This window comes from Taeniopygia guttata, chromosome 3 (genome assembly GCF_048771995.1).
Source record: "Taeniopygia guttata chromosome 3, bTaeGut7.mat, whole genome shotgun sequence".
NCBI classification, from domain to species: domain Eukaryota; kingdom Metazoa; phylum Chordata; class Aves; order Passeriformes; family Estrildidae; genus Taeniopygia; species Taeniopygia guttata.
The window spans coordinates 39,462,536-39,486,459 of NC_133027.1; the positions used below are offsets into that span (position 1 = coordinate 39,462,536).

General features: G+C 36.6%; 1 protein-coding gene across 8 annotated transcripts in view; it reads right to left on the reverse strand.

The window, feature by feature from the left end:
- EPHA7 (EPH receptor A7) overlaps nucleotides 1–23,924 on the reverse strand; it is a 163,898-nt gene that overhangs the window by 16,973 nt on the left and 123,001 nt on the right. For 3 of the 8 annotated variants that reach the window (XM_012572725.5, XM_072926662.1, XM_002197541.6), the window contains exons 8-16: nucleotides 18,227–18,335; nucleotides 17,478–17,533; nucleotides 13,542–13,667; nucleotides 9,233–9,418; nucleotides 8,611–8,672; nucleotides 7,375–7,584; nucleotides 6,139–6,288; nucleotides 1,477–1,670; nucleotides 236–391 (exon numbers count right to left, since the gene is read on the reverse strand). In XM_012572725.5, coding sequence (XP_012428179.1) covers nucleotides 236–391; nucleotides 1,477–1,670; nucleotides 6,139–6,288; nucleotides 7,375–7,584; nucleotides 8,611–8,672; nucleotides 9,233–9,418; nucleotides 13,542–13,667; nucleotides 17,478–17,533; nucleotides 18,227–18,335 — 1,249 coding nt within the window. The remainder of the gene's footprint in view (nucleotides 1–235; nucleotides 392–1,476; nucleotides 1,671–6,138; nucleotides 6,289–7,374; nucleotides 7,585–8,610; nucleotides 8,673–9,232; nucleotides 9,419–13,541; nucleotides 13,668–17,477; nucleotides 17,534–18,226; nucleotides 18,336–23,924) is intronic. The other 5 variants (XM_012572726.5, XM_012572727.5, XM_012572729.5 and 2 more) reach the window with 3 other exon arrangements.

Consider the following 23,924-nt stretch of genomic DNA (forward strand, 5'->3'; position numbering starts at 1 on the left):
TCACGTTATTTCAATTGGTCTGAAAAGCAGGGAAAAAAGTGATGCCACACAGAGGTAGCAGGGTATTTGCCCTTTCATGAGATGCTTTAATACAACATCATCAGCTGCTAAAATGGCTGGGTTGACCCCAAGTACAATGTTTGTACTCAGAGTAAAGTTTTGGAGTTGAACATTGTGTAGTATTGTACCTAGAAATTCCCTAAATGCAAGTTAAACATGCCCAGTACTAACTTACTCAATAGTCATCCTGGCAACTGATTCAAGAGAGTTGTAGCCTGCTGCTGTGAAATTATCCTTATATCTTTCCATCTTAATAGCTTGTAACCATTCGCCTACGGAGCAGAAAGTGGTAAAATCGGGAGTGTTCTGGTCCAGAAGAGGGCTAATTGGTCTATGGAGAAGGAAAAAGGAAAGTAAGTTGTTTCCAAAGAGAGTAAAACATCAGGGAGTATTTAGCAAGGTGAGAGTCAAATAAGTTTTGGGTATTAAAAATGTCGAGAGTAGAAAGTAATAGGCCTTTATACACAGTTTAGATTATTCTGTGAGTAGCTCTTGACTGCTCTGTAGCTCACAATATGTACTTCCTAAGCTTATTCACATAAAAGATGAAAGGCCAGAGTGAGCAAAATCAGCCTAATGGACTACGGTTACCAATATAAAATCAACCTTATTACCTAGCATGACAGCAGCTGTCTCTATGTTGCTGAGTAAAATAAAGATGCTATTCTTTTAGGCATCTTAGAAAATATAGTAGTAGCTACTCCCATTTTTAAATTGGATGGGACAAAACAAAGACAAGGGAAGAGCAGAGACACAAAGTCTTAAGGTCACACAGCAAATCAGTCAGTAGAAGAATCAGGAGCAGAACACAGGCCAGTTGATTCCCTAGTACAGTGGTCTACCTAGCAGATCAAAAGATTACCATGATTAAATAATTCACCTGAAATTTATGAAGAAGCCATTAAAAACTACATCATGAAATACAATGAGATGCAATCACTGAAAGAAGTTAAAGGCAGAAAATGAAAGATAAAATCTAGAGTGTAGCATGTCAAGGTACATTGGCCAAGCATGAGTATTGTTAATTACTATTTCTACTGTAGCAGTACCTAGGGCAAGGGATGCATCATATAAACGTACAATAGGCAATGATCCTTGCCCTCCAGACTTTATGATTTTAAGAAACAAGGAAAACACAGACTAGTGGTGAGAGTGCAGAAAGAGTGATGAGAAATGTGTTAGTTCTGCAATATTTACTTCATTTTGGTAGTTTTTTTTTTTTTCCAAGAAAGTCCATTTTTGGCTTTGTTTAACATGGTAAATAGAAGGGCAAATGAGGGAAGAGAAGAACAGGGAACAGAAAGAAGAACTGAAAGACAGATGAAATAAGTGTGAACTGGAACCAGCCACCAAGCAGAACATCCAGAGCCCAGCCATGTGCACCGTCATAAGAACACACACTAAAGCTTTTCTTACCTGCTACAGGTTCCCAGTGGGGTTTTCAAGCTGTTTGGATTTCTAATCATTTTGTCCAGAATGCCAACTATCTGTTCAAACTTTGGCCTTTCACCGCGTTCCTTCTGCCAACAATCCAGCATCAGCTGGTGCAGTCCTGCTGGGCAATCCATGGGCGCTGGCAAACGATAGCCTTCTTCAATTGCTTTTATAACCTAGTAGCCAAAATAGTTAATCGTTTTTCATCAACAGTAATCTAAAGAATATGTGTTGCTACCCAGTTCAAACATCTAAGAAAAAATAAAATAAAATAAATTTAAAATAAAATAAAATAAAGTAAAATAAAATAAAATAATCAATAAACTAAAATTTGCCATTGGTTTTGCAGAAGTGTGACTCTGTTGTTTTGACACTAGCCTTCAGGTTTTCAAATAATTTCCCCAGCTTCATCTTTGGGCTTATTAAACATATTGTTCTATATGTGCAGAACATCGATATATTACCTAGACAAGTGAGTAGCACGAAACAACAATTAAATTCACTGAGGAAGAAGCAGATAGATTGATAAATTGAGTTATTTCAGAAAGCATTATTATTAGCCTCAAGGTTTTTATGAAAGAGTGTGTGGTAGAAGCAACTGACTTTTAAATGGATGGATATCTGTGCATGCACATATAAAATACAAGAAGCCTGAAGGTATTATAAAAATATCCAAGAAAAATGTTTAGCAGATAGAAAGTGCTAGGAAAAAAAGTTATATTTTATGTCTAGCCATGTTATATTAATAATAAAGCAGCAGAACTATGTCGTGTGAGAGAGAAAGACCTGGGTAAATGCTATTTTAATATATCACAGAAAGTTAGTTTTAAGAAGAGATGCTGCTAGATGATGATATGATCAAAGGACAGCATAAATGTCTGAACCAAGAATTATACCCACCCGTTGACTTCCTTAGCCAAGTCCATTTGGATTTAAGTAAAAAATAAAAATGGATAAAGTAAAATCACAGCAAACTGCTGTAAACCTTGAGGGCAGAATAAAAAAGCAAACCAGGAAGCAAGGCAGATAAGAAAGGCTAGTGAAAAAGGGCTAAAACACTGTTCATGGGGGATTTCAAGTATACTGACATTGATTGACACAGCAGCATTAGAATTGCTAAGGAAGGGTGCTTGTTCCTGGAGGGGAGTGCATAGGACTGCCTTCTCCCTCATTTTGTATAGAAAGCAAGATCAGAAGCTCTTCTAGATGTAGTTCTGGGATGTAGATCTGGTATGATAAACAAAGTTGGTGAATATCCAGGTTTTAGTAAAAATAATTACCTTAGAAAGAAAATATTCTGTAGGCTGTGTGAGAAAACACAGAAGTAATGGACTGCAAAGCAGACAGAACTGCAGACAATACAGAATGACCTTCAAACAGCTGGCTGAAATCCAGCCAGGTTTTGTATCAAAACCTTTTGCATAAAAGAAATTTTGTGAAAAGAGAAGGCATAGCCCAGTGGTAAGGCAGTGACTGCAGTTTTGTGTCACAGAATGTCCTTCTGACCTCAGGGAAGTTGCCTCATCTCCCTAGGCCTCAGCTTTCTCTCTGAACATTTAGAATGACAGTACTGTCCTACAGCTCAAAAATGACTGAGAAATATTCAGTTCCTGCAGAAACATCCACACCTTGAAGAATGAGTGCAGTGACCTTTTACAAACGTTGAAGTTGTCTGTCAGAGAGGGTGTGGAGAGAGGTTTTCTGCAGAAGAACAGGGAAATTGGAAGAACAGAGCTATACAGTAAAGAAAACATTAAAAGTAAAATGTAAGATCCTTTAGAGCTATATTAAGAGAGAAAAAAAAAAAAGAACAGCTCCTTATGCTTAGAAGTAGTAGTGGAATGAAAGTGAAAAATGATCTACAGTGTGTACGGGACAATTGCTGTGCTGTGAAAATTAATGCAGAAATTTCTGGCCCTCTAAATGGCAAAAGGTATTAAACACTTTGAGCATGCCACATGTGATTTATTACAATTGCTTAAGAGGTCACAAAACAGAGATCACCAATGAGAAATTAAAAAGTAGGTGCCAGAAGCAACTTTGCAACCACCAAAATATCTAATACCCTTTGACCTGGCAAACTATTTACATAAGACTCTATCCAAGAATGTAAGGGAGAGTGAAAGCATGAATGAAGGGATCAGAACAGGACTTTTCCCTATTCACTACGAATTGTAGGGAAACCTGAAGAGAAGTGGGAATCTAGATGATGGTTTTGAAGCTTTGGTGATACTTCAGACTCAGCTTCTCTGATGTGTATTCTGAGCTAGAAGGGTGAAACCAGGTCTGAAATAAAGAGTCAGCTAGGGATGAATGGAATTGCTGTGAATGTCCAAAACATTGAAAAAATATTCTAAAATATTGACAAGTAAAGTATGACAACTGTCCACTCTGCTAAGAAAGGAGGAGTGGGGGTCAAAACATCAGTACTCAAAGAAAATTAAATAGATTATATTTTTTTAATAAGCGACCCTACAAAGAGAAAACAGCTGGAGTTCTCACTAATAGAATTGATTTATATTATCCACACCTCCCACAATTTGTTTTTGAAATTCTGCTTTTGCTGCAAAAAGAGTAAAAGGGAATACTGTTAAGACTATGCTTTTACCATAAGCAGGTGATCTGACAATTTAAAGCAATATAGGAGAGGACTGGGTCTTGTTACATTATATACTAGATGCCAACAAGGAAGTACTAAATATGGATAACTGGACAATGTAATGTTGTAACTATGACTGTGGTCATAAAACAATAATACAGATTAATGATTATAATAATGGTAAGAAATCCAGAAGTATAGCATTGCCCTTTTCTGAAGAACTAATCTGCATTGAGGTCAGAAACAAAATGGGAGCAAGAGCATCAGCAGTCTAATAGGGGAATGGGGGTTTGAGGGCTACTGTTACTAGCAAGGATTAAGCTGAGGTGAGCCCACTGCTCAGGGAAGTTGGGAACTCTGTCTATCATCTGTGCTCAGCCTGCCGTGCCTCTGCAGGGACTTTGTAGGATGAGAGTTCTTTTGGTGCACCCTAGCCCCAGGTCATTGCTAAAAGGAGGGTTTTGCTTGAAAAGAGTTCACAATACAAATATGTATCCTCCATCAGTCTAAGCAATGACTTAAAGGAGGAAGGGGAGAATTAAATAAAGGCTATCTAAAGATCCAAAGTCAGGGAGGCCTATTATTTAGGAGATCAGCTCTATGACTACACCCACATCCACTTTTAGGCAAAATGTCACACTTAAAATATAAAGCTGAGTGCAAAATTAGAAGAACACATTTAGAATTTTTCATTACCGTTAAATACTCCAACTAGGGACTTTGAAGGAGAATAAATAACAAATCATTAGATGACTCTAAATTTTTGCATCATAGAATATCTAGGGATTGGTAGGATGTGTATATGGTATGGGAGAACACATGCCTGAAGATCGCAACATACAAGAATATTTGGAATATTTCACCAAGCAATTGATGCATCATTTAACTATGTGGTATTGAAGATTATCATGAAAGATGCTAAAAAGGGATAAAACTATAAAAAGTGGCAAGTAGCTATTTTTTGAAAGAGGCTCACTTGTGCTTTACATGAAGTTTTCAATAGAAGGAATACTTTTCAAAATCTAATAAGAGTATAAAGATATCAAAATTTCTCCTCTATTTAATTTTTTTTCCTTATTGTTCCCTGTAAGATAGGTAAGGTTTGCCTTTGAGGCATCTTATATTCCTGTCAGACTTCTTTTATGTTTGAATCTAGTACAGAAGGAAGGTGTCAAAAGAAATGAAACTCTACTGGGTGTCTGGGGAATGTAAATATTTCTTTTTCTCTGCCCCAAGGACTTGTTTGCCCATATTTTGACAGTCCATGAAATCTTTGACACTGAGACCTGTCAAATATGAACAACTTTGCACTGTGCCAAACTGACTCATTATCTACACTTTTATCTTTTTTTTTCAACTTTGATGTTGATCATTCAATCAAAAATTAAAATAACAATTAAAAAAACCACTCAAGCTCCCACCTGAAGAACTTTAAATGAGACTCTTTCTGACATCTTTGACACCTGTATGGCTTTTTCCTGTGTAATTTCTACATTAATAGATACTCCTGTCAGAAGTCAAGATTAACACCCATCTGTTCTGTCACTGATGACCTGTTGCTCTGGATCATATTTTATGCAAACAAGGGTACTTTTAAATCAGCATAATTAACCTGAAAAAGCCAAAGTAGGTCATTAACTGCCACTCAGACTTTTAACAACTTTTTTCAAATTATTAATCATTGCTCTAAGGTCAAAAACCTCAGAATTATTTTTTATTGAAAAAAAATTAAATTAAAAAATTAATTCTTTCCATTAAGCACAGTAAAGCAAAGACCCCATATTACTATTTTTGATGTTCCAGTTTTAATTGATACTTAGGACAGAAACCTACAGTATCCGTGTGGCAAAAAAAGGATTTTGAATTTGGTAAAAAGTGAAAGCTCTGTAACTTTTTCATTTTGTGACAACCACACAGTACTTTGATAAATCTTATTTCTAAACCAATATTTTATGCACTTATAGTGAAATACATATGTATGTGTTTACAAGATGTAATTTATGTTTTACTAACACACACACACAGTCACAAACAGACAAACCTACATCTTGATTTGACATGTCCCAGTAAGGCCGTTCTCCATAAGACATTACTTCCCACATAACTATTCCGTAACTCCACACATCACTGGCTGAGGTAAATTTGCGGTACTGAATGGCCTCTGGAGCTGTCCATCTCACTGGAATTTTTCCACCCTATGAACAAAACAAAAAAAAAAAAAAAAAAAAAAAAGAGAGGAAGAAATTTCTCTTTCTCACCCATGGGATTTTTATATCATCTTCCATATAATGCATTTACAATTATTTCCATTAACATCAAGAGCAGCACTTACATGATGTGCTATGGTGGACCGATTTCAGAATTTTCAAAGGTGTCTTAGGAAACTTGGTATCTTAAAACACTTGGAACATAGATACTTATATACTTGTATAACATATGTTGAATGAATTTCTCTGGAAGTGCTTATCCCTCCACTGATTTTAAAGCGCTGCTTAGGTGTCTGATTTACACTAGCTATTTAATTCCTGGCTGTCTGAAGCTAGGTGAGGGGAATCCCAACCTGTGCATATAAATCCCACTGACTTGTCATATGGCTCCTCCGAAATCTTGGTCTGACATTTTTAAACCCAGATCCCACTTAGACCCCAACGGCAGGAGTGACAGCTGTGAATGCCGGTGTGGTTTCCTGGATCCCTCTGCCTGTCGGAGCAGATTCCAGGGGCCCCTCCTTCCCTCAGCATGGGAAAACAGGTACAGGGAGGCCCCATGGGTGGGAAAGTGGAGCTAGCTCAACAAAAGAATAAAGAGCACAGTGTGCCTGATGAATGCATATTTAAGAAAAGCGTCCCACCCAAAAGCAAGGGAAAATATAGGAGTTGAGCTTTGTCACAGACTAGCCTCCAGCTAGTCAACCCTTTGGTGAGATAAAATCTAGCCTGTAAAATAGTAACAGCCTACAAATATTTTAATTGACTCATAGTAAATTAGACATTTAAAAATTTTGTGGGTAAAACTTCCTAATTTGTTCAATCAGAAAATCATGAGAAATGGAGTAAAGAAGATACCATACAAAATGTTTAGAACTTTGTCAAATAAATATGTATATTCTTACTAAAATATTATCTCCTAATTAGAGACAGATTTCTGCACAGACTCTTCCATTTGACTGGCTAAACCCCCCCCATCAATTAATGTATTTGTCTTATCTATACCCTCCAGAAGATACACTTCTTCTAAATAACCATATCTCAAAACTATTAAAACCAATTGGTTTATCTTACGGTTGTAGTGTAGACAGCCTCTGGATCGTCTTCTATAACTCTGGAAAGGCCAAAGTCTGATACTTTACAAACAAGGTTGCTGTTGACAAGAATATTGCGTGCTGCAAGATCCCTGTGTACATATCCCATATCGGCCAAATATCTCATTCCAGCAGCAATTCCTCTCAACATCCCCACTAGCTGAATGACAGTAAATTGCCCATCATGTTTCTGGAGGGAAGAGAGGAGCAGCAATTCTTGTTAGTATAGCTGAGAAGAGAAAGAAGAATTAGTTTTATGACTTTAGTTTTCTACTTATTTACTCCTTCTGTGGCAAAGAAACTCACCTCAAACACACTTTCTTCCGAGATAAAGCAGTGCATCCAGTTAAGAAATGTGTGAGTAATTAATGTACTGATAGTAACAATACTTGTTAACCACTGTGTATTTCTCGCTAACTCATGTCAAGTTACTTCCAGGAGAGATCAGCTAATGAAGATTTCCTAATGTTCTTATAGCTTGCTTCTATGATGTTCATCTGTCAGAATAATTATTGTATCAAGAAAATAGGAACTATCTCATTTTTGTAACCCTAGCTACTGATAATTTTCATTCACAGCTTGGAGTTTATTAAAAAAAAAAAATCTGTTTCCTATAGAGTGTTTACATATTATCTTATACTGATATGCATACCTGGAAAGGAGTCAGAACTGGAGAGCTCAGAACATACTTAAAAACCACTAAATTGTTCTGAATTCACATTTATTTTTTCTTTGTTTGTCTCTTAAACAGAATTACAATTCATTTAGGGATTCTTGAATGCTGATTTCCACCATGCTAACACAGAAAAATTCTGCTCCCAAAATGCCGAAGATTGGACTTCAGGTATCAGTAGTTTTAATTTCAACTGGTGGCTATAATAAAATCCACCATGTCTATGCTACTCTAAATCACAAATTCCAGAATGTCCCCACATGATCCTGTCTGATCTTCTCATTCCTGATCTGTTTTTTCTGAAACAACATAGAGAACCTGCTACTATTTGTCAAAACTCCATTTCAACCTGAAAACCATTTTAATTATACTTAATTAAATATAATAAAGATATTATAAATATAATTAATATTTTATTTGTATTTAATTATATGTGCATCTGTACATATATATGCACAGGTATAAGACATATTTTTTTAAGTGTCAATATACAATATATGTCGCTTTAAATATATTTATATAAGTTTTCATTTTGGTACTCACCCTAAGAAATGCATCTAAGGCCCCATTCTCCATGTATTCTATTACGATCATGACTGGTTTCCCTGAAAGAAAAGAAGACAGATATTTGAGAACAGTAAAAACAAATGGAGTGCCTTTTTTTGATAAAACACATGCTATTCCTTTGAAGGACTGAATCATCCAGACACTGCACATTTCTGAGCCCTCCAGCACTGTTACAGAGCTCTAATTTCTTAAATATCTGCATGGAAAGTGGTCATAATTCATAAAATCGAACCATACAAATCCAAAAGTCAGTGTATTCTCCTAACTCCTGCTGTGTGAACAGGACTCTGGAATAATGACACTTCAGATTATAGGAAAAGACATGAGAAACCTTATCTCTCTGCATGGTCTTTGAGGCCAAATTAAACTAGAAAAATAATATGTTTCAAAGTACTTCATCTTTTAATCATGCGGGCATCTGAATTTTTTTCCTCAGGTTGTAGCATAAAGTAAGTATTGTTTTAGTTAGTTACGCATCAGGAGAAAATCCATTAGGAGTGTGCAGTCTGTTTATAATTTGAATCTTTGACCATGAATAAGGCAGAGTAATTTCTGCCATCGTGTTGTTATTTGACTGACAGACTGAGCTGCTGCTTACCTCTGGTAACAACTCCTTCTAGGTGAACCACATTGGGATGGTCAAACTGCCCCATGATGCTTGCTTCACACAGAAAATCTCTCCTCTGCTTTTCAGTGTAGCCAACTTTCAGAGTTTTTATGGCTACTGCAACGTCTCTCTTGCCAGGAAGCTTTAGACGCCCACTGCACACTTCACCAAACTCTCCTAAAATGAAGTAGATCAATGCTGAATTACTCTAAATACCAGTATTTTTTGTAGGCCTTGATTCAAATAGCCACCTAAGTGTGTGTTTAAATATAATGTGTTCATATTTGAAATGGATTACTTCAGCATGCGCCTTAAATGAATTGCTGACCCCTACGGAATAAACACTTCAGTTAAGCCAACTGACAGGACTATTATTTGAATATTTTAAGAGACTTGTTAATAATTGCTTGCATTTTTTCAAAAACAGAAAATAAAAAATGAAGTGATTTTCATAAGAAAACACTATTATTGAAATAGTGATACCATTCCTAAGTAAAAATGTCATTCTGCTCTACATGGTTTCTTTGCTATCTTTGGTTTCAATGGACTTTTTTCTTTCAAAAGGCAGGTCTTGCAGAGCTGTTTCTAATTTAGCATCCTTATGGTGTTAAATGAAGCACTACATTATTGCCTTCAAGCAGCATAATTTACTTTACAGATTATGAAATGAAAGGTGTGACTTATAACAATTTTGTTACATTAAACAAACACAAGCAAATACTGCAAGTTTGTTAAAGGTTCTAAACTAACAGACAACTGGAACTTGAATAAGCCTATGATAAAAAAGACCAAACAGCCAGCAAGAACACAAAAAAAAAAAAAAAAGCCCCAATCAAATCTGAAAGAGGATGGAAGCATGTGCGATGTGGAGCTGAGTGGCAATATATCTACCTCACTAAAGAGATTTAAGAATTGTTCTTTGTCTCACACCTGTGTCAGCAGAGAACAAAAGTGAGATCTCCAGTTCTGCAGACAGGAAGAAAAATCTCCTTGTATACATAGAAGAAGAGGGTAGTAGCAGATGTTACTGAATAAAAGGCGATGTTTCTTTACAAAGAAAGATTAACCACAAAAATATTTAATAATCTGGTACTTCACAAACTTGTCTGATGTTTGAGAGGTATGGTTCCAAGTCCCTCCCCCAAATCAAATCAAGTCAGAAATTTCTCTCCTGCATACCTGTGGAGTGTCTTAACATTAAGCTGTTACGTATACAGAAGTATGAAGACACACACATCTACACACACATCTAAGACATGTTTTAGAATGAGTGCTGAAAAAAATGATTGAACTAGACCTACACAAAGAATTTGATTAGAGAATCCTTTTGTGAGAAACCTTGTGAGATCAGGACTGAAGTGGACATGCACACTGGCAAGGTGTCTGGCTGTCAGTGGACAGAAGTATGCTCAAAGTTGGGCTGAATGCCTGAAGAGACAGATGTTGGAGTGTTTTAATGGATGGGCTGCAAAAAATCTTGTTTATGTCACCATCACTATTTGAACACTTATGTTCTCCTATCAGTCCTAAATCAAGCATTGGGAAAGAAAAAAGCAGTACCTGGGTCTTGACTTCACAGTTCATCCAGAAGGGTAGAACTTTGACCATGCCTTTGACCATTTTTAACTGACTTGTTTTAGCAAGCCTCCACTAAGCATGGCTCTTTTCATGACCCTTATAGGAGATGACTGCGTATAGAATCAAATTCCTGTCCCTCACATTCTATGCTAGCTGAACCAAGGCTAGCTCAGATGAATTCCATATACCTTGTGCTGTATCTAAGCTAACTGACCACACAAGTGTTCCTGCCTGCATATTATCCTCAACCATCCTTGGGCACTGAATTAAGAATGCCATGAGGTATAGCTGTTACATACACATCAACTAGCTGCTCATGCCCCTAACTTGGTGCCTTAACCTCCCTCTTGCACTTCATTAGCAATGTGGATAGCTATTAATGAATTCACCACTCACCTCACTCACAGCTCCTAGCTGCAAGAACTTCCTAAAGGATAACAATTTTCTCCAGCACTGGTTTCCAAAATTGTTTCCTTCCATGTTGAAAGCAAAATGTGAGTATAGGAGTGTGTCTGTGTGTCTGTGATATTTCAGAGCCAGGTAATTAGGATACTTGGCACAGGAGACACTAAGGCTTTACTCCTTTCCATCTCTCTGATCTAATTTTGATTGATTTCCAAAGGCAGATCACATACACTTGGGCAAACCAGAAACTTCAACTTGCATGTTATGCATTTCAGGCCAGGATGCTAGCCAATGAACTACTTTTATTCCCAAGAAAACAGTACATTCAGCTGAAATGATGCCCAAAAATAAACTGGAAAATATGACAACAAGAGAGGGAATACTGCACAGCCACACAGCCACTAGCTCAGCATGTAAACAAAGCAGAGGCTAAAATAAAGGATGTGTGGTATGAACAACTTAACATAGTGGACACCATATTCGGCTTCTGACAGGTAGCCACAGTGGGATGGTAATGAAAATGTTGGCAAGGAAAGCACATATCCCTTATGTAAATTGAGTACAAGCATACTTGCACCCTGTTTGTGTCTGAGAGACATGGCACAACTCAATAGTTGATGTGGCCAGCATTGCTGATACATATTGAGATTGCTAAGTGGCTTTTCTGTTGCTGCCACTAGCAGAAATTCCATATTCTTTTTTGATGTATGAGTTTCAACTGCTGCTTTTGGTCTGTTTGCTTCTGTTGTTCCTGGACTACATTTCATTTCACTCCTGTTTGCTATTTACATCAACAGGTTAAAGACATAGCTAAACATGATACAGAGTATGCTTTCACCACTGCATTCCTGATTCACTGAACTCCTAATTTACTTTCTTCATACTGACTACTGACACATGTTAGTTGTTTTTGCTATCAATTATACACATTAAAATCAAGAATAAATTCACCTGCAAGTCAAGGAAATTAACACTCTGGAATTTGTCATAACAGTGAAAATTAATTTTAAATTGTATACTCTGCAGCACAAGTGTTTTTCAGCATTTTTCTCAGAAGGCATTAGCAAAATCCAACTGAATATATCTTTGCGCTCTGATCTGTTGCTATGCTGGTAGCTTTTTAACACAAAGCAAAAGATAAAGCTCAGCAATTTTTCTATGCTAATCTTGCATATTGTGTATCTATTAGAAGAGATGCTGCCATTCTGGCATCACAAAAATTACTAGTTAGCAAGGGCTGGATTCTTATGCTCTTACTCATCGAAGGAATAATTTGCTCAGCAGTGTGGTTAATTTCAATGGTACTACTCCTTGATTAAGACATGATTCAACATGACTGAGGTTACTTTAAAAAGGCATTGTACTTTAAAATTCTAAGTGTAAAGATTTTTTTTACAGGTAAAACAACTTATTCTAGAGATATTTCTTCTTCCATTTTTAAATAATACTGCAACATGTAATTTACAGTACCAAACTACGGGGTGATTTTAAAAGAATTCTGTTAATACTATATAAAACAACAGGAAAGCAAAATAACATTTCCTCCAGGAATCCAAAGTATTTGATATTTTTCTTACTCATGGAAACTTAATTTCACTGCGTGGAGTAGTGCAATAAAAATGTCACGTATCTTATTAATGCAAACAAATGAAACTGCCTTTTTAGAGTATGAACACCATGGCTTAAGTAGGTGGGAGACAGCTCAAGAGAAAAAAAAGCAATGTAGGGCTGGTGCAATTACAATCAGTCATAAGAAGTTAAACAATAACTTTTTGTATTCATAAAATATCAAAAAGAAAAATGGTAGAAGAAAATACAGCCTTAGGGAAGATTTTGTTATACAGAAACAAGTCCTTCTTACTCTCTATTTAAGATTTTGTGCTGCAGCCAGTTTTCCTTACTCACATGAACAAAGCTGCAGAGGTCAAAAAGCCCCCGTGCAAAAGGCAAGCAAGCTGAATTTGCACGAATTACTAATGCCTTTACTCTGACAGTAAATAACAGACAGCACAACTTGCCTACTCCCCCCAGTTCCAATTTTAATAGCAGATACTTAATTAAAAACCCGTAAGTTTTCAAAGTCAAGCAAGACTTTTAATTTACTCATTTATTTTGGTTTTTTCTAGTTGTAGTTGGGCTTTTTCCCTGTTTGTTTTACATTTTAGAAGCAAGTATGGCTTCATTGCTCTTAACCACTCTGGCAAATTCAAAAAGTTCTTCAATACCTGAGGTATAATTATTTGCCTGTCATTATGATGAATGAGTTTCGATCCCGGCTAAATGGAAGAGTTGAATCAGGAAGCCACAGCAGCCTTACCTGCGCCAATCACACGCTCAATTTTAATACAAGAGGCATCTAGCTCCTTGGCGAATTGATGGACAGCTCTATTTGGGTCCTCGTAGGTTTCAGGGTCAATGTAGGTTTTGGTGCCTGGAAATTTAACTGTAATGATGTAAGAAAGCATGACTGTGATGAAGCAAAAGCACTTATTGTGCAGTCAGCCCAGGAATTTCATTATGCAGAGTGCTCCTTGGAAGAGTGAACCTGTTTCCATGCTACCTGAGCTAGAGCCGCTCTGAGAGACAACCTTAGTTTTAGGCATCACCTGCAAGCATGCTGACACAAGTATACACAATCCTATCTCAGAAAAATGACTAACATTAGCATCTCCTCTTGAACTGAAAGAAATAATAAATATTAAATAGTACTTTATGGAATAAAATGCAAGGGTTGAGCGGGAGTAAAAACAAAGTGAGGAAAGGGTATAATGCCAGCAGAGGAGGTGAAAGTTTCTTTTTCTGTGTAGGGACATCTTATCCTCATCACCCAGGATGTGTAAACAGCATTTCCTTATGTTATTTCTCTCCTCTAGAGGGATTTGAAAGGCTCCTCCACCCCCCTGAATTTGCTTAATCTACTGAATATAATATTGTTTGTAGACTGTGGCAGTAGTCAAACTATTCACAGCACTCAGAAATTACATCCTCAGGTGTGTTTCTTGCACTATAATATGAACATGAAAAACACCTGTAGCCAAGTTGTAAAGTCACAGGAAGGGAAAGTGGCCTCTGTGGCACAATTATCTCCCCTCTCAAGCACCTAAGTGAATACTATTCAGCAACTTGTTTTTTGCTCATTCTTTCTCCATGCTTAGTACAGCTTAGGCAGCATAGTACTCTGGCCAGCATGCAGATTTTTTCCTTTGTTTGCTGATAATTCAGGTAAATTATCTTTTGCTATTCTGGTCAAAGTACAAACTCCTGATAATAGTAGAGCAACCCTGGAAATCTATTAATCAATCAATTTTTATGAAATAAATTTGTTGACAAGAATTATGTTCTTGAGCTTTAATTAAATCAGTGAATTAAAACTCAATACAAAAATGCAAAAATGTCTTTTGTTAATTGATATAAGCAGGAACAGGATCAAAAGTCAATACAAAACATAAATAATTTTCAGTTGCTTTGTATTCTTTGAATTTAACATAAAATATATTAAATTTGAAACTATACTGAAAAACAGCTTAGTAATAATGTGTATTTATGTTTTAGATTGTATTAATGACCTAAATCCATAAACCACAAGAAAAATAAAAACAAACCTAGAGAAATTGTTTCAATAATATAATGAATTTATAGCCAGGGAAATTATATGAAATGTTGCCCAGATGTTATCTGTCACATAATGTATTTAAACGGATGTTCTTTTAGTTGCATTGGAAATTTGAATGCTTATTTTTTTTAAAAATGACAAATATTTATTTCTTAAAACTAAAAGAGACTGGACAAAATGAGAATCAAGCAGTAAGTTGACCTCTGGTAGTAGTGCTTTAAAGCAAGGAGATGGAGAAGGAGACATCCTCTTGTGTTTGTGATAAAGGGCCTGGATTGGAAGTAACCTTGCGAATCTCAAGTGGGCCTCTGACAGGTCTTTGTTCAAGCTGTCATAAAACATTTTGACAGGCCAAGGCTATCCTGGCATAGCAACATGAAATAATGCTGGCCTGCATTTGCAGACATTGTTAGATGAAAAAGGGAGGAGGAAACCAAATATAAATCTGAATTGCTTGACTAAACTCCTCCATTGTACTTGTATCTTCAAGTGTAGCACTTGAGGTCAAAGAGAGATGAAGGGAACTAAAATGAAATATATGATGGTCCATTAAATGCACTGCTTTAAAATCTACTTTAAAAAATGTTTGCTTGTAAGTTTGGGGGTTTTTTTTTTGTTTTTTGTTCTAAGTAAAGAACAGAAATGTTACTTGCTTGTTGAAAGTTACTTTTTCAAAAATCCAGTCTGGTGCCTCAGAGAAGAATGTTGTCTAGCTATTACAGAGCAAAAGGCCACCAAACTGGTGTTCACAGCTCTGTGACCAAGCTGGTGACCACAGCACTGGGCTCCATCTCACTCTGTACATGGCTATGAAATGGAATTAAATGCTACACCTACAATCAACAGATGAAGAAAAACTAGTTTGGCAAGAAGTGACTTTATCTGGTGCAACAATTTAAGAAAGACTCTTTATGCTCAATAATCAGGCTAATTTGCTAGATAACTAGATTTCTTGAAAGTAAAATAAGGGAAAGAACACTTATTTTTGTCACCATTTTTGGATCAACTATCAATATCAAGTAGCAGCTTTCAAATTAGTTAATTTACACTCTTAATGAAATAAAAAAATAAAGAATGTAACCAACAATGGAGATAAGAAATTATTTAGTTAGCGTATCCCTTTTGTTTCTATACTGACAAGCAAGAATACATAGTTGATCTTTTCCTTCAAGGACATAACGGGTATTTTAAAAGTAACAGTAGTAGCTTTTCTGGAGATGTGAAAAGCTTATAATGCATTATGAGAGGCAAATTTCAAATCAATCACTCCCAGGAGAGTAGCATTTAAGTAAAATGAGATTTTTGACAAATTCTTTAAAATCAGCTGCACTGCAAAGTGCATGATATATAATTCTTATCTCATTATTATTTTCCACCTTTCTGGCACAGTTTACTAATTGATTGACTAAAACTGCAATGATGTCACTAATCAGCTTGACATTTACTGCATTTAAGCAATTTAGATAGCCACAGACTCAAACTTAGATAATGTGATCAATTTCCAGCTGTTTTTTTCAGGGAACAAAGGCAAAACAGAACCTTGATCTGATTTTGAGTGGAGCTTTGGCTAGAACTATTCATTTAAAGAGGAATGCATTGAGAAAATGCTTAGAATTTATTACTAGTGGCTACTTAATTTTCCATGTGACATTGCTTTTAGATAATACCTCATGATTTTAACATGCCTAAAACAAACCCTATTGCTTTAATAAAAGAAGATGGATTTAAGATACAACTGCAATTCCTGGTAGACAACAAAGGCTAAATACAGCATAGCCTGACTAAATAGCATGTACAATGTATGGGAGAAGACTGGAAAGACTGGAAATGTTCTGCATCAGAACTTATGTTCATTTTAATTCTGTGATTTTTTCAATTATGTTGCTCAAAATAATTTTGCAATTTAGTTTAACACACTTCCTGAGTTAATGACTAATTCTAAAACAGATTAAAACATTCCTCTCCCCTTTTCAGTTGTCATTAACCCAAGAAAGATGTGTTTTACTGAGTTTTCCCAGGGTTCTAGTTCAAGTTCAAATGGTAGATGTGATTTTAACAAGAGACGCTTTAGGTACTATTCTTAGCTAGGCAAGTGATTGTAGATCACATGACAGTAATGAAGTGGCTGACCTTTCTTTTCATATTAAATATCCTATTTTTAAGGACATTATGTTTTGTAAATATTATTGGTGCTACAGTATTTGCAGCAGCAGAACACAGCTTTTGAGCAGAACAGCTTCATTTTAGGGTGATGCAGTAACTCACACTTTCTTAATCTGAAGTTTGCCTGAGGTAAAGATCAAAAAATCACTTACGCAAAAGTTTCTTGAACACTGCACCTCAGAGGGATCATTAAGACAACGTGAAACATGTATTCAAAGCAACCAAAAAATTCAGAATGAAAACAACAGTATATCATAGACATATATAGAAATAAAACCATCTGTGTGAGCAATGTTTACTTTAATCTGCATTCTTTTTGTGTAGGTCACATTTTTAGTGTTTAATTTCCCACTTGCTATTTACGTGGTAGTTTTGAATTTCCTATGGCATTATCTTTCATGGAGTCTTGGTTTAGTATTGTCTACATTACTGCAATTTTGAATTTTTGAAAGGGGAGGAAAAAAGCAAAACACTTACAATGAAAGTAAAGTTCTTCATCCCCTTCTTGATCTGCCTTGCTATAGCCACAATGCCTGAAAAGAAAGGAAAATACCAGTTTTACTAGTAAATAATGATTTACTTATCACATCTAAAGTCCTGACAAAATCAGTTATACAGGCTGGGATTTTCAGGCACTGCACACCTAACTGCTGTAGGCCCTTTGAAACTTTCACCTATAATTCTATTGACAGCAGAGTTTTAAATAAATCATGAACAGTTGCAATCAAAAGGCTTTTGTATCAAATACCAGTCAGGACAGGTCTTGGAGAAAAAATTCTAGTTCTGGTGAAAGGCTTCTACAGATAAAACAGAGGATTAAAGAACTTGAAAGTAGAACACTGTTTTACATGAGGTTATTCTTAAACTTACTGCTGTGTCTCTTTTTTTTTTGAATGTAAAGTCATTTAAAGGCTGATCAGATAAAGTGTCAGACTTCTCCATGTGAGAAAACTGAACAGAAAGAGAGACTTTGAGAAGCAGAGGTAAAGAACCTGCTAGGGGTTCCTTTTACAGCACATTTATGTAGGACAAAAAGAACATCTTGATACAAATATCTTGCCAAAGTAAGAGGACAAACCATATAATTGATAACAGGATTTAAATGAAAACTGTCCTTACTAAGAATTATTTCTGTTTCAGTTTTGTAAATTACCCAGGTTCGACTATGTCTCAGGAGTTCACAAGAGTGGTGCCAGATGTGCTTACGTCTATCAAAGATGCAATACCTTCGTCCGATGATGAATCCAAACACCATGAAGACCAGGATGATAGTTCCTGCCACAGCAACCACAGCTATGATAATAACAGGATTCTGTTCACTGGAAACAGCTGTGGCTACAAACAGAGCACAGAGTTGAGATTAGTTAAAAATTAATCCCTACTAAGGGACTTCAAAAATTTAAGTCAATCATCATGAATTGTAGACTGTCTACACTGAATAAAAAGAAGCCAAGCTGGAATTTCCATGGCCAAAGTGGTATAGCCATTACCTGAAAGCCAGCACTACTAGCATCTGTCACTTCCACTCCCGACTCCTGCTTTGCTGCATTTGTTTTGACTCCCTCCTAAAAGAGGAGTACTGGATATCCCTGTAAGGAGGGACAGTAGGAGAGTAATCCCTAACTCTTGCTTCTAGACTCCCCTCTAAAACTCATTGATATGACTTTGAAGGCTTCCAAGAAAAGTGTCTTTAAGAAAAATGTTTGTGCTGAAGCACTATTAACACAGATTTCCTAGGCAGCATATTTCAATCTCTTATTGCAATTAATCCTTGTAAATAGCTATTATTACTTACCATTTGTTTCTGTTAGCAACAAAAAGGTGCTTCCACATTAATATAAAATAGAATTCTCTATGCTTCAGAGAATTTACATGCTAAAATATCCCCACATTATTGCTCTTTTTATTCAGATATGCCAATTCTATTAATATATGTAAATGTATACATGTCACATTAATGTAAACTGAGGATGTAATACTTAGCCTGAGAAACCTTGAAGCTTGTTAAAAACATTGCTTGCCTGACATCTAATAAGGGTGTCCATGTACTCTGATACGTTAAATAACCACAGCTCTCCTGAACTCTGGAGATGCACTGCTTTGTAATAGTGAGTGAGGATCCGAACCAGAAGATGAATAGAGGATGAGACATGAGGGACTGTGTGAGAGTCAGCTGGAATCATAGAATCACAAAATCATAGAATCATTTAGGTTGTAAAAGTCTTCCAAGATCATCAAGTCCAACCTTTGACCGAATACCACCATATCAAACCACATGCAGTAAATGCTGCATGTGGCACTTAGGTGGCTCATTCCAATGACTAAATACCTGTTTAGTAACAAAATTCTTCCTGATATCCCCTGGTGTATCTTGAGGCTCTGTCTTCTTTTCCTTGAGAAGAGACTGACCCTTACCTTACAACAAGCTCCATTCAGGTGTTTTTAGAGAGTGGCTCCTCCCTGAGCCTCCATTTCTCCAGGCTAAACAACCCCAGCTTCCTCAGTTTCTCCTCATCAGACTTGTGCAGCTGCTGCAAACTCTGTTCCCTTCTCTGGACATGCTCCAGCAACTCAATGTCCTTTTCAAAGTGAAGGGCCCAGAAGTGGATACAAGACTCATGGTGTGACCTCACCAGTACCAAATACAGAGTGATGATCAGTATCCTAATCCCACTGGTCACAGTATTCCTGAAACAAGCCAGGATGCCATTGGCCTTCTTGGTCACCTGGGCACACACTGGTTCATGTTCAGCCAGCTGTTGATCAGCATCCCCAGGTCCTTTTACACTGGGCCACATTCCAGGTACTCCTCCCCTGACCTGTAGTGTTGCACGGCGTTGTGATGACCCAAGTGCAGGATTCAATATCCTTATATGCTTCCTGAGTTGTCTGCCCCTTTCTTTTAAAGGTCATAAACTTTTTTTTCCCTGAGTTCCAGTGAAAGTTCCCTATTCAGCCATGCCAGTTTTCTTCCCCACTGGTTCACCTTTCAGCACACAGGGATGGCCTGTTTCTGTGCCTAAAATATTTCCTTCAATCGCCTCCTGTTTGTTACCCATACTGTGTGCATTGGTATAGATGCACTTCAGTTGGGTTGATTTCACCCCCAACACTGGCACACCACTCCTGGACTCTCCTATAGTGAGCCTGGTCTTACCCCTTTCCCCTTTCAAACCTAGTTTAAAGTCATATCAATCAGCCCTGCAAATTCATGGGTTAGAATACTTTTCCCTTTAAGATAGGTGAACCCCATCTGTCTTCAGCAGGCCAGGCCATGTAAACTGGCCCATGACTTGAAATGCAGCCAACAAGAGGAAGAGGAAAAAAAGGAAACCAAACTGATAGCTGATTAACTAAATTAATGGTATGCTAATATGGTTTACTGCTGGTACTGAACTGGAATGTCTACACTACGATTTATGAAGTCCACAGAATTGGGCTCGTTACAGACTTCAGAGGTTCCCATAGAAACAAATAACATAAAATTTTCTTGGGAGAAGTAAGCCAATCAACATGATTTATTTTTTCCCTTACACTGACCTGTACCAACTTTTTCCCCCCAAAATAACAAACCCCTTGTTATACTACACAGATTTAGAATTTTTAGAATTTTTTTTAGAATTTTTCCCTCCCTGCACTGGAGGGAAATTGCACACACATCATACACACACTGAAGAAACTTGTAATTTTTCTATATTCTCTCTAATGCACATGAGGAAGATCAGACTATTCCTATAACTCTTTAACTAAAAAACAATGCTTATCATTAAGTAGCTATAACTTTCTGAGATACACAAGTCAGTAGGATGCTACTGTAGATCTGCCTGTATTCCACTCATGCAGCTTTTAAGAAATCAGGGGCAAAAGTCATAGAACTCAGTTTCAGCAAATTATCTAGGCCATCAAAACAGAAAATCTCAATAAATGCAAAATTTCTGTAAAATTCAGCATTTCCTTAAACTGTTCCCACCTCTCTTTGAACTTCACTGCAAACCTCACTTGGAAGTGAAGAAGAAGCAGCTGTCATAATGGCCAGGGTGTGAAGCTTCATCCATCCAAAAGAATTTGGAAAAATCCCCAGCCCTGCCTGTCACCTAGTCCAGTAGCCAAGATAAGTGCATAGAGGCTGACATATGTGAGTGGGTTGCTCTATTTAAGTGTCTCACAGATTTTGGGTACTCGCACATTCTTGAAGCAAGCAGATGATGTTTTTTGGGCTCTGGAAAATGCTGGGGACATGGTACACTGGCCAACTGGTAAGACAGGTGGGATGTAATGTATGATTTATTTTTATATCTTAAAAAAAAGAGAGGAGGGGGCTGATTGTGGGCATGGTCTGGTATAAAGTCAGCGACAGCAGTGTAAGACATCTGCCTCTGTTCAGGTACTCTGCTGCTTCTCCGGTGTGATGAACTCAGTCTGCTGGTGTAAGGGTGAATCAGAACACAGCTTCTGGAATGATCCCTGTGGCTTGGCAGAAACAAAGATGCTAAAGTGTTCCTAGAGGAATGGTTTTGGGATGCAGAAGGTCTTTTCAGAGGGTACATGCATGGCTACCGGTCACTGGTGATGCCACAACAACGACGGAATCAGCACCAGGACAGGAAAGTTCTTACCTCTGCTTAAGCTGTGCTCAGAGGTCGACACAGGGAGCTGGCACTTGGGCATTCAGCCACAGCTGACACCTGATCTGAGCTATGAGATGTACACATCCAATGCACAGTGCTTAAAGGAGTTAAATTTAAACCAGCTTTTAAATACATGGTTGTAGGGATGGGGAATGCATATCTAAACACCCTGGAGGATTTAAAAAAAGTTATCAGCTGAAAATGCTCCAACAACCTTTTCTCATGCAAGCAACTTCAAATGCACAGTTTCTGGAAAGGAAAAGAATTCTTGGTGAAGTTCACCATGAAAGCTTCAATGATAACTGGAACCATATATGCCAAATACTACTTTCTTAAGTATTTCTTAAGTATGTGCTTTATGCCTTCTATAAAAATTTGTAGTATTGTTATTTCAGACTTTGGAGATAAATTTTAGGTATTCCCAATGCTTCAATCTTCTTTGATTTACTCAGATTCATGGAAAAAGGAAAAGGCAGACTAAATTCCAGGTTTTGTCGAGTGCTTCTACTTTAACAGTAAGAGCTGTAAAGAAATCAAAGATTGGACTTGATGACCTCAGAGGTCTTTTCCAACCTAATTGATTTTGTGATTCTGTAAGTGAAAAGATCTGCTTCCATTACAAAAAGCAGAGGATTGTCTCTAGGTCCACTGGCTACAAACCATTTACCTTGACTATTAAATACGTCAGTGAAGCAAGAGATAGAATTGACACTTTAATGATATTTTATGCATTTGAGCGTATTTCCAGAGGGACTTCTGTTTCTAATAACCAGCCAGGATGACTACGACCATTGATTGATCTGTGGAAAACAGTGTAGAATAGAAATGGTCTCCCTTTATAAAGCATGTTTACTTCACAATTTTGAAATTTTTCCATAAATATCTATGCAATACTCAACATGTACTATATGATATAATGCAGGTATAATATATGTATATTTTACATATTAGATAGTATTAATATAATGGATACAGTTCCTCAAATATTGAAAAGTGGCTATACAGTTTCTATCACAATTCAGAAAACAGCACACTATTCAAAAATCTGCTTAATTAACAACACCAACCAAACAGTGCCAATCAGAGGAAGTGCCAGGACAAATCCACGTAAGCAACATGACTAACTGAATGTGGTGGTCATTATATATATTCTTACACAAATATATACATGTGTATTTTTTCTTACAATACTTTGGCATTTTTAAAAGCTGAATTCAGAAATCCACTGGAATGATGAGAAGAAGCCAAAGCCTCTAAACTGTAGCATAACACAATTTAGTGTTCACCTGCATGGTACATCCCTTGAGGTATATTTCCCAAAACCAATCCAATAAAGGTCTTCCTTTCAAATGCTAATAGACAAATTTGATGAGCCTTTAAATTCTGATAAAATTATAAATAAAATATAAGAAACGAATACTTTAATGTAAAACAATTTTAGAAGAGTTTAATGGAATTTGCTATCTTTTTACCAACATTTTAATTATTTCTGAAAACCCTGTATGGGAAATTTTTGGATACTTATTCTTGCTGGGAATTATATTTTATAATGTCGTCTCAAGATAATGGCAAATATGTTATTTCTAGAATTTTCTTTAATGAAAACACAGGACACGTTTCATGGCATCTGAAAGCATACAACTGGCCTGTGAAAAAAGAAACCTGCTGTGCATCCTGGCCAAGAATCTCTGTGGTTTATAGGCATTTTATCATTATCTGAGTCAGAAAAAGAGTACAGGAGAGTGGTCAGTGATGCATTTATTATAGGATTTTCTAATCTCCCATATGTTGATCAAACTCCAGTCAAAACTATTTATCTTTGAAATCATCTTGCTAATCTTAGCAGCTACCAGTCTGCTTACATTCAGTATGTAAAAAATACTCTGATAATTAGAAAAAATGTTGGGGAAATATTTTGATGCAATAATTTAACACCACTATGGACAATAAATTATCTAATTAGCAGGAACTTATTATGACAGACTTCTAATTTGTTTTCCAGAAAACTATTCAAAATAAGAAATTACTTCTGGCTATGCCTCAGGTTCCCATTCTGCAAAATGGGGATTCTGCTACTGACTTTTTCTGCAGATGGGAAGTATGCTATTAGACACAGAGCTAATAATATTAGTAATAACAGCTCACTGCTGCTATTATGATAATTACTGCTTGAATTATGTCTATTAGATATGTGGTATTATTCATTATTTATAGTTTTTATAATCTGTGTGGAACTAAGGTGGAATCAAGACCTAACTAACGTATATTAAGAATAACCACAAGTTGTTCAGGCGAC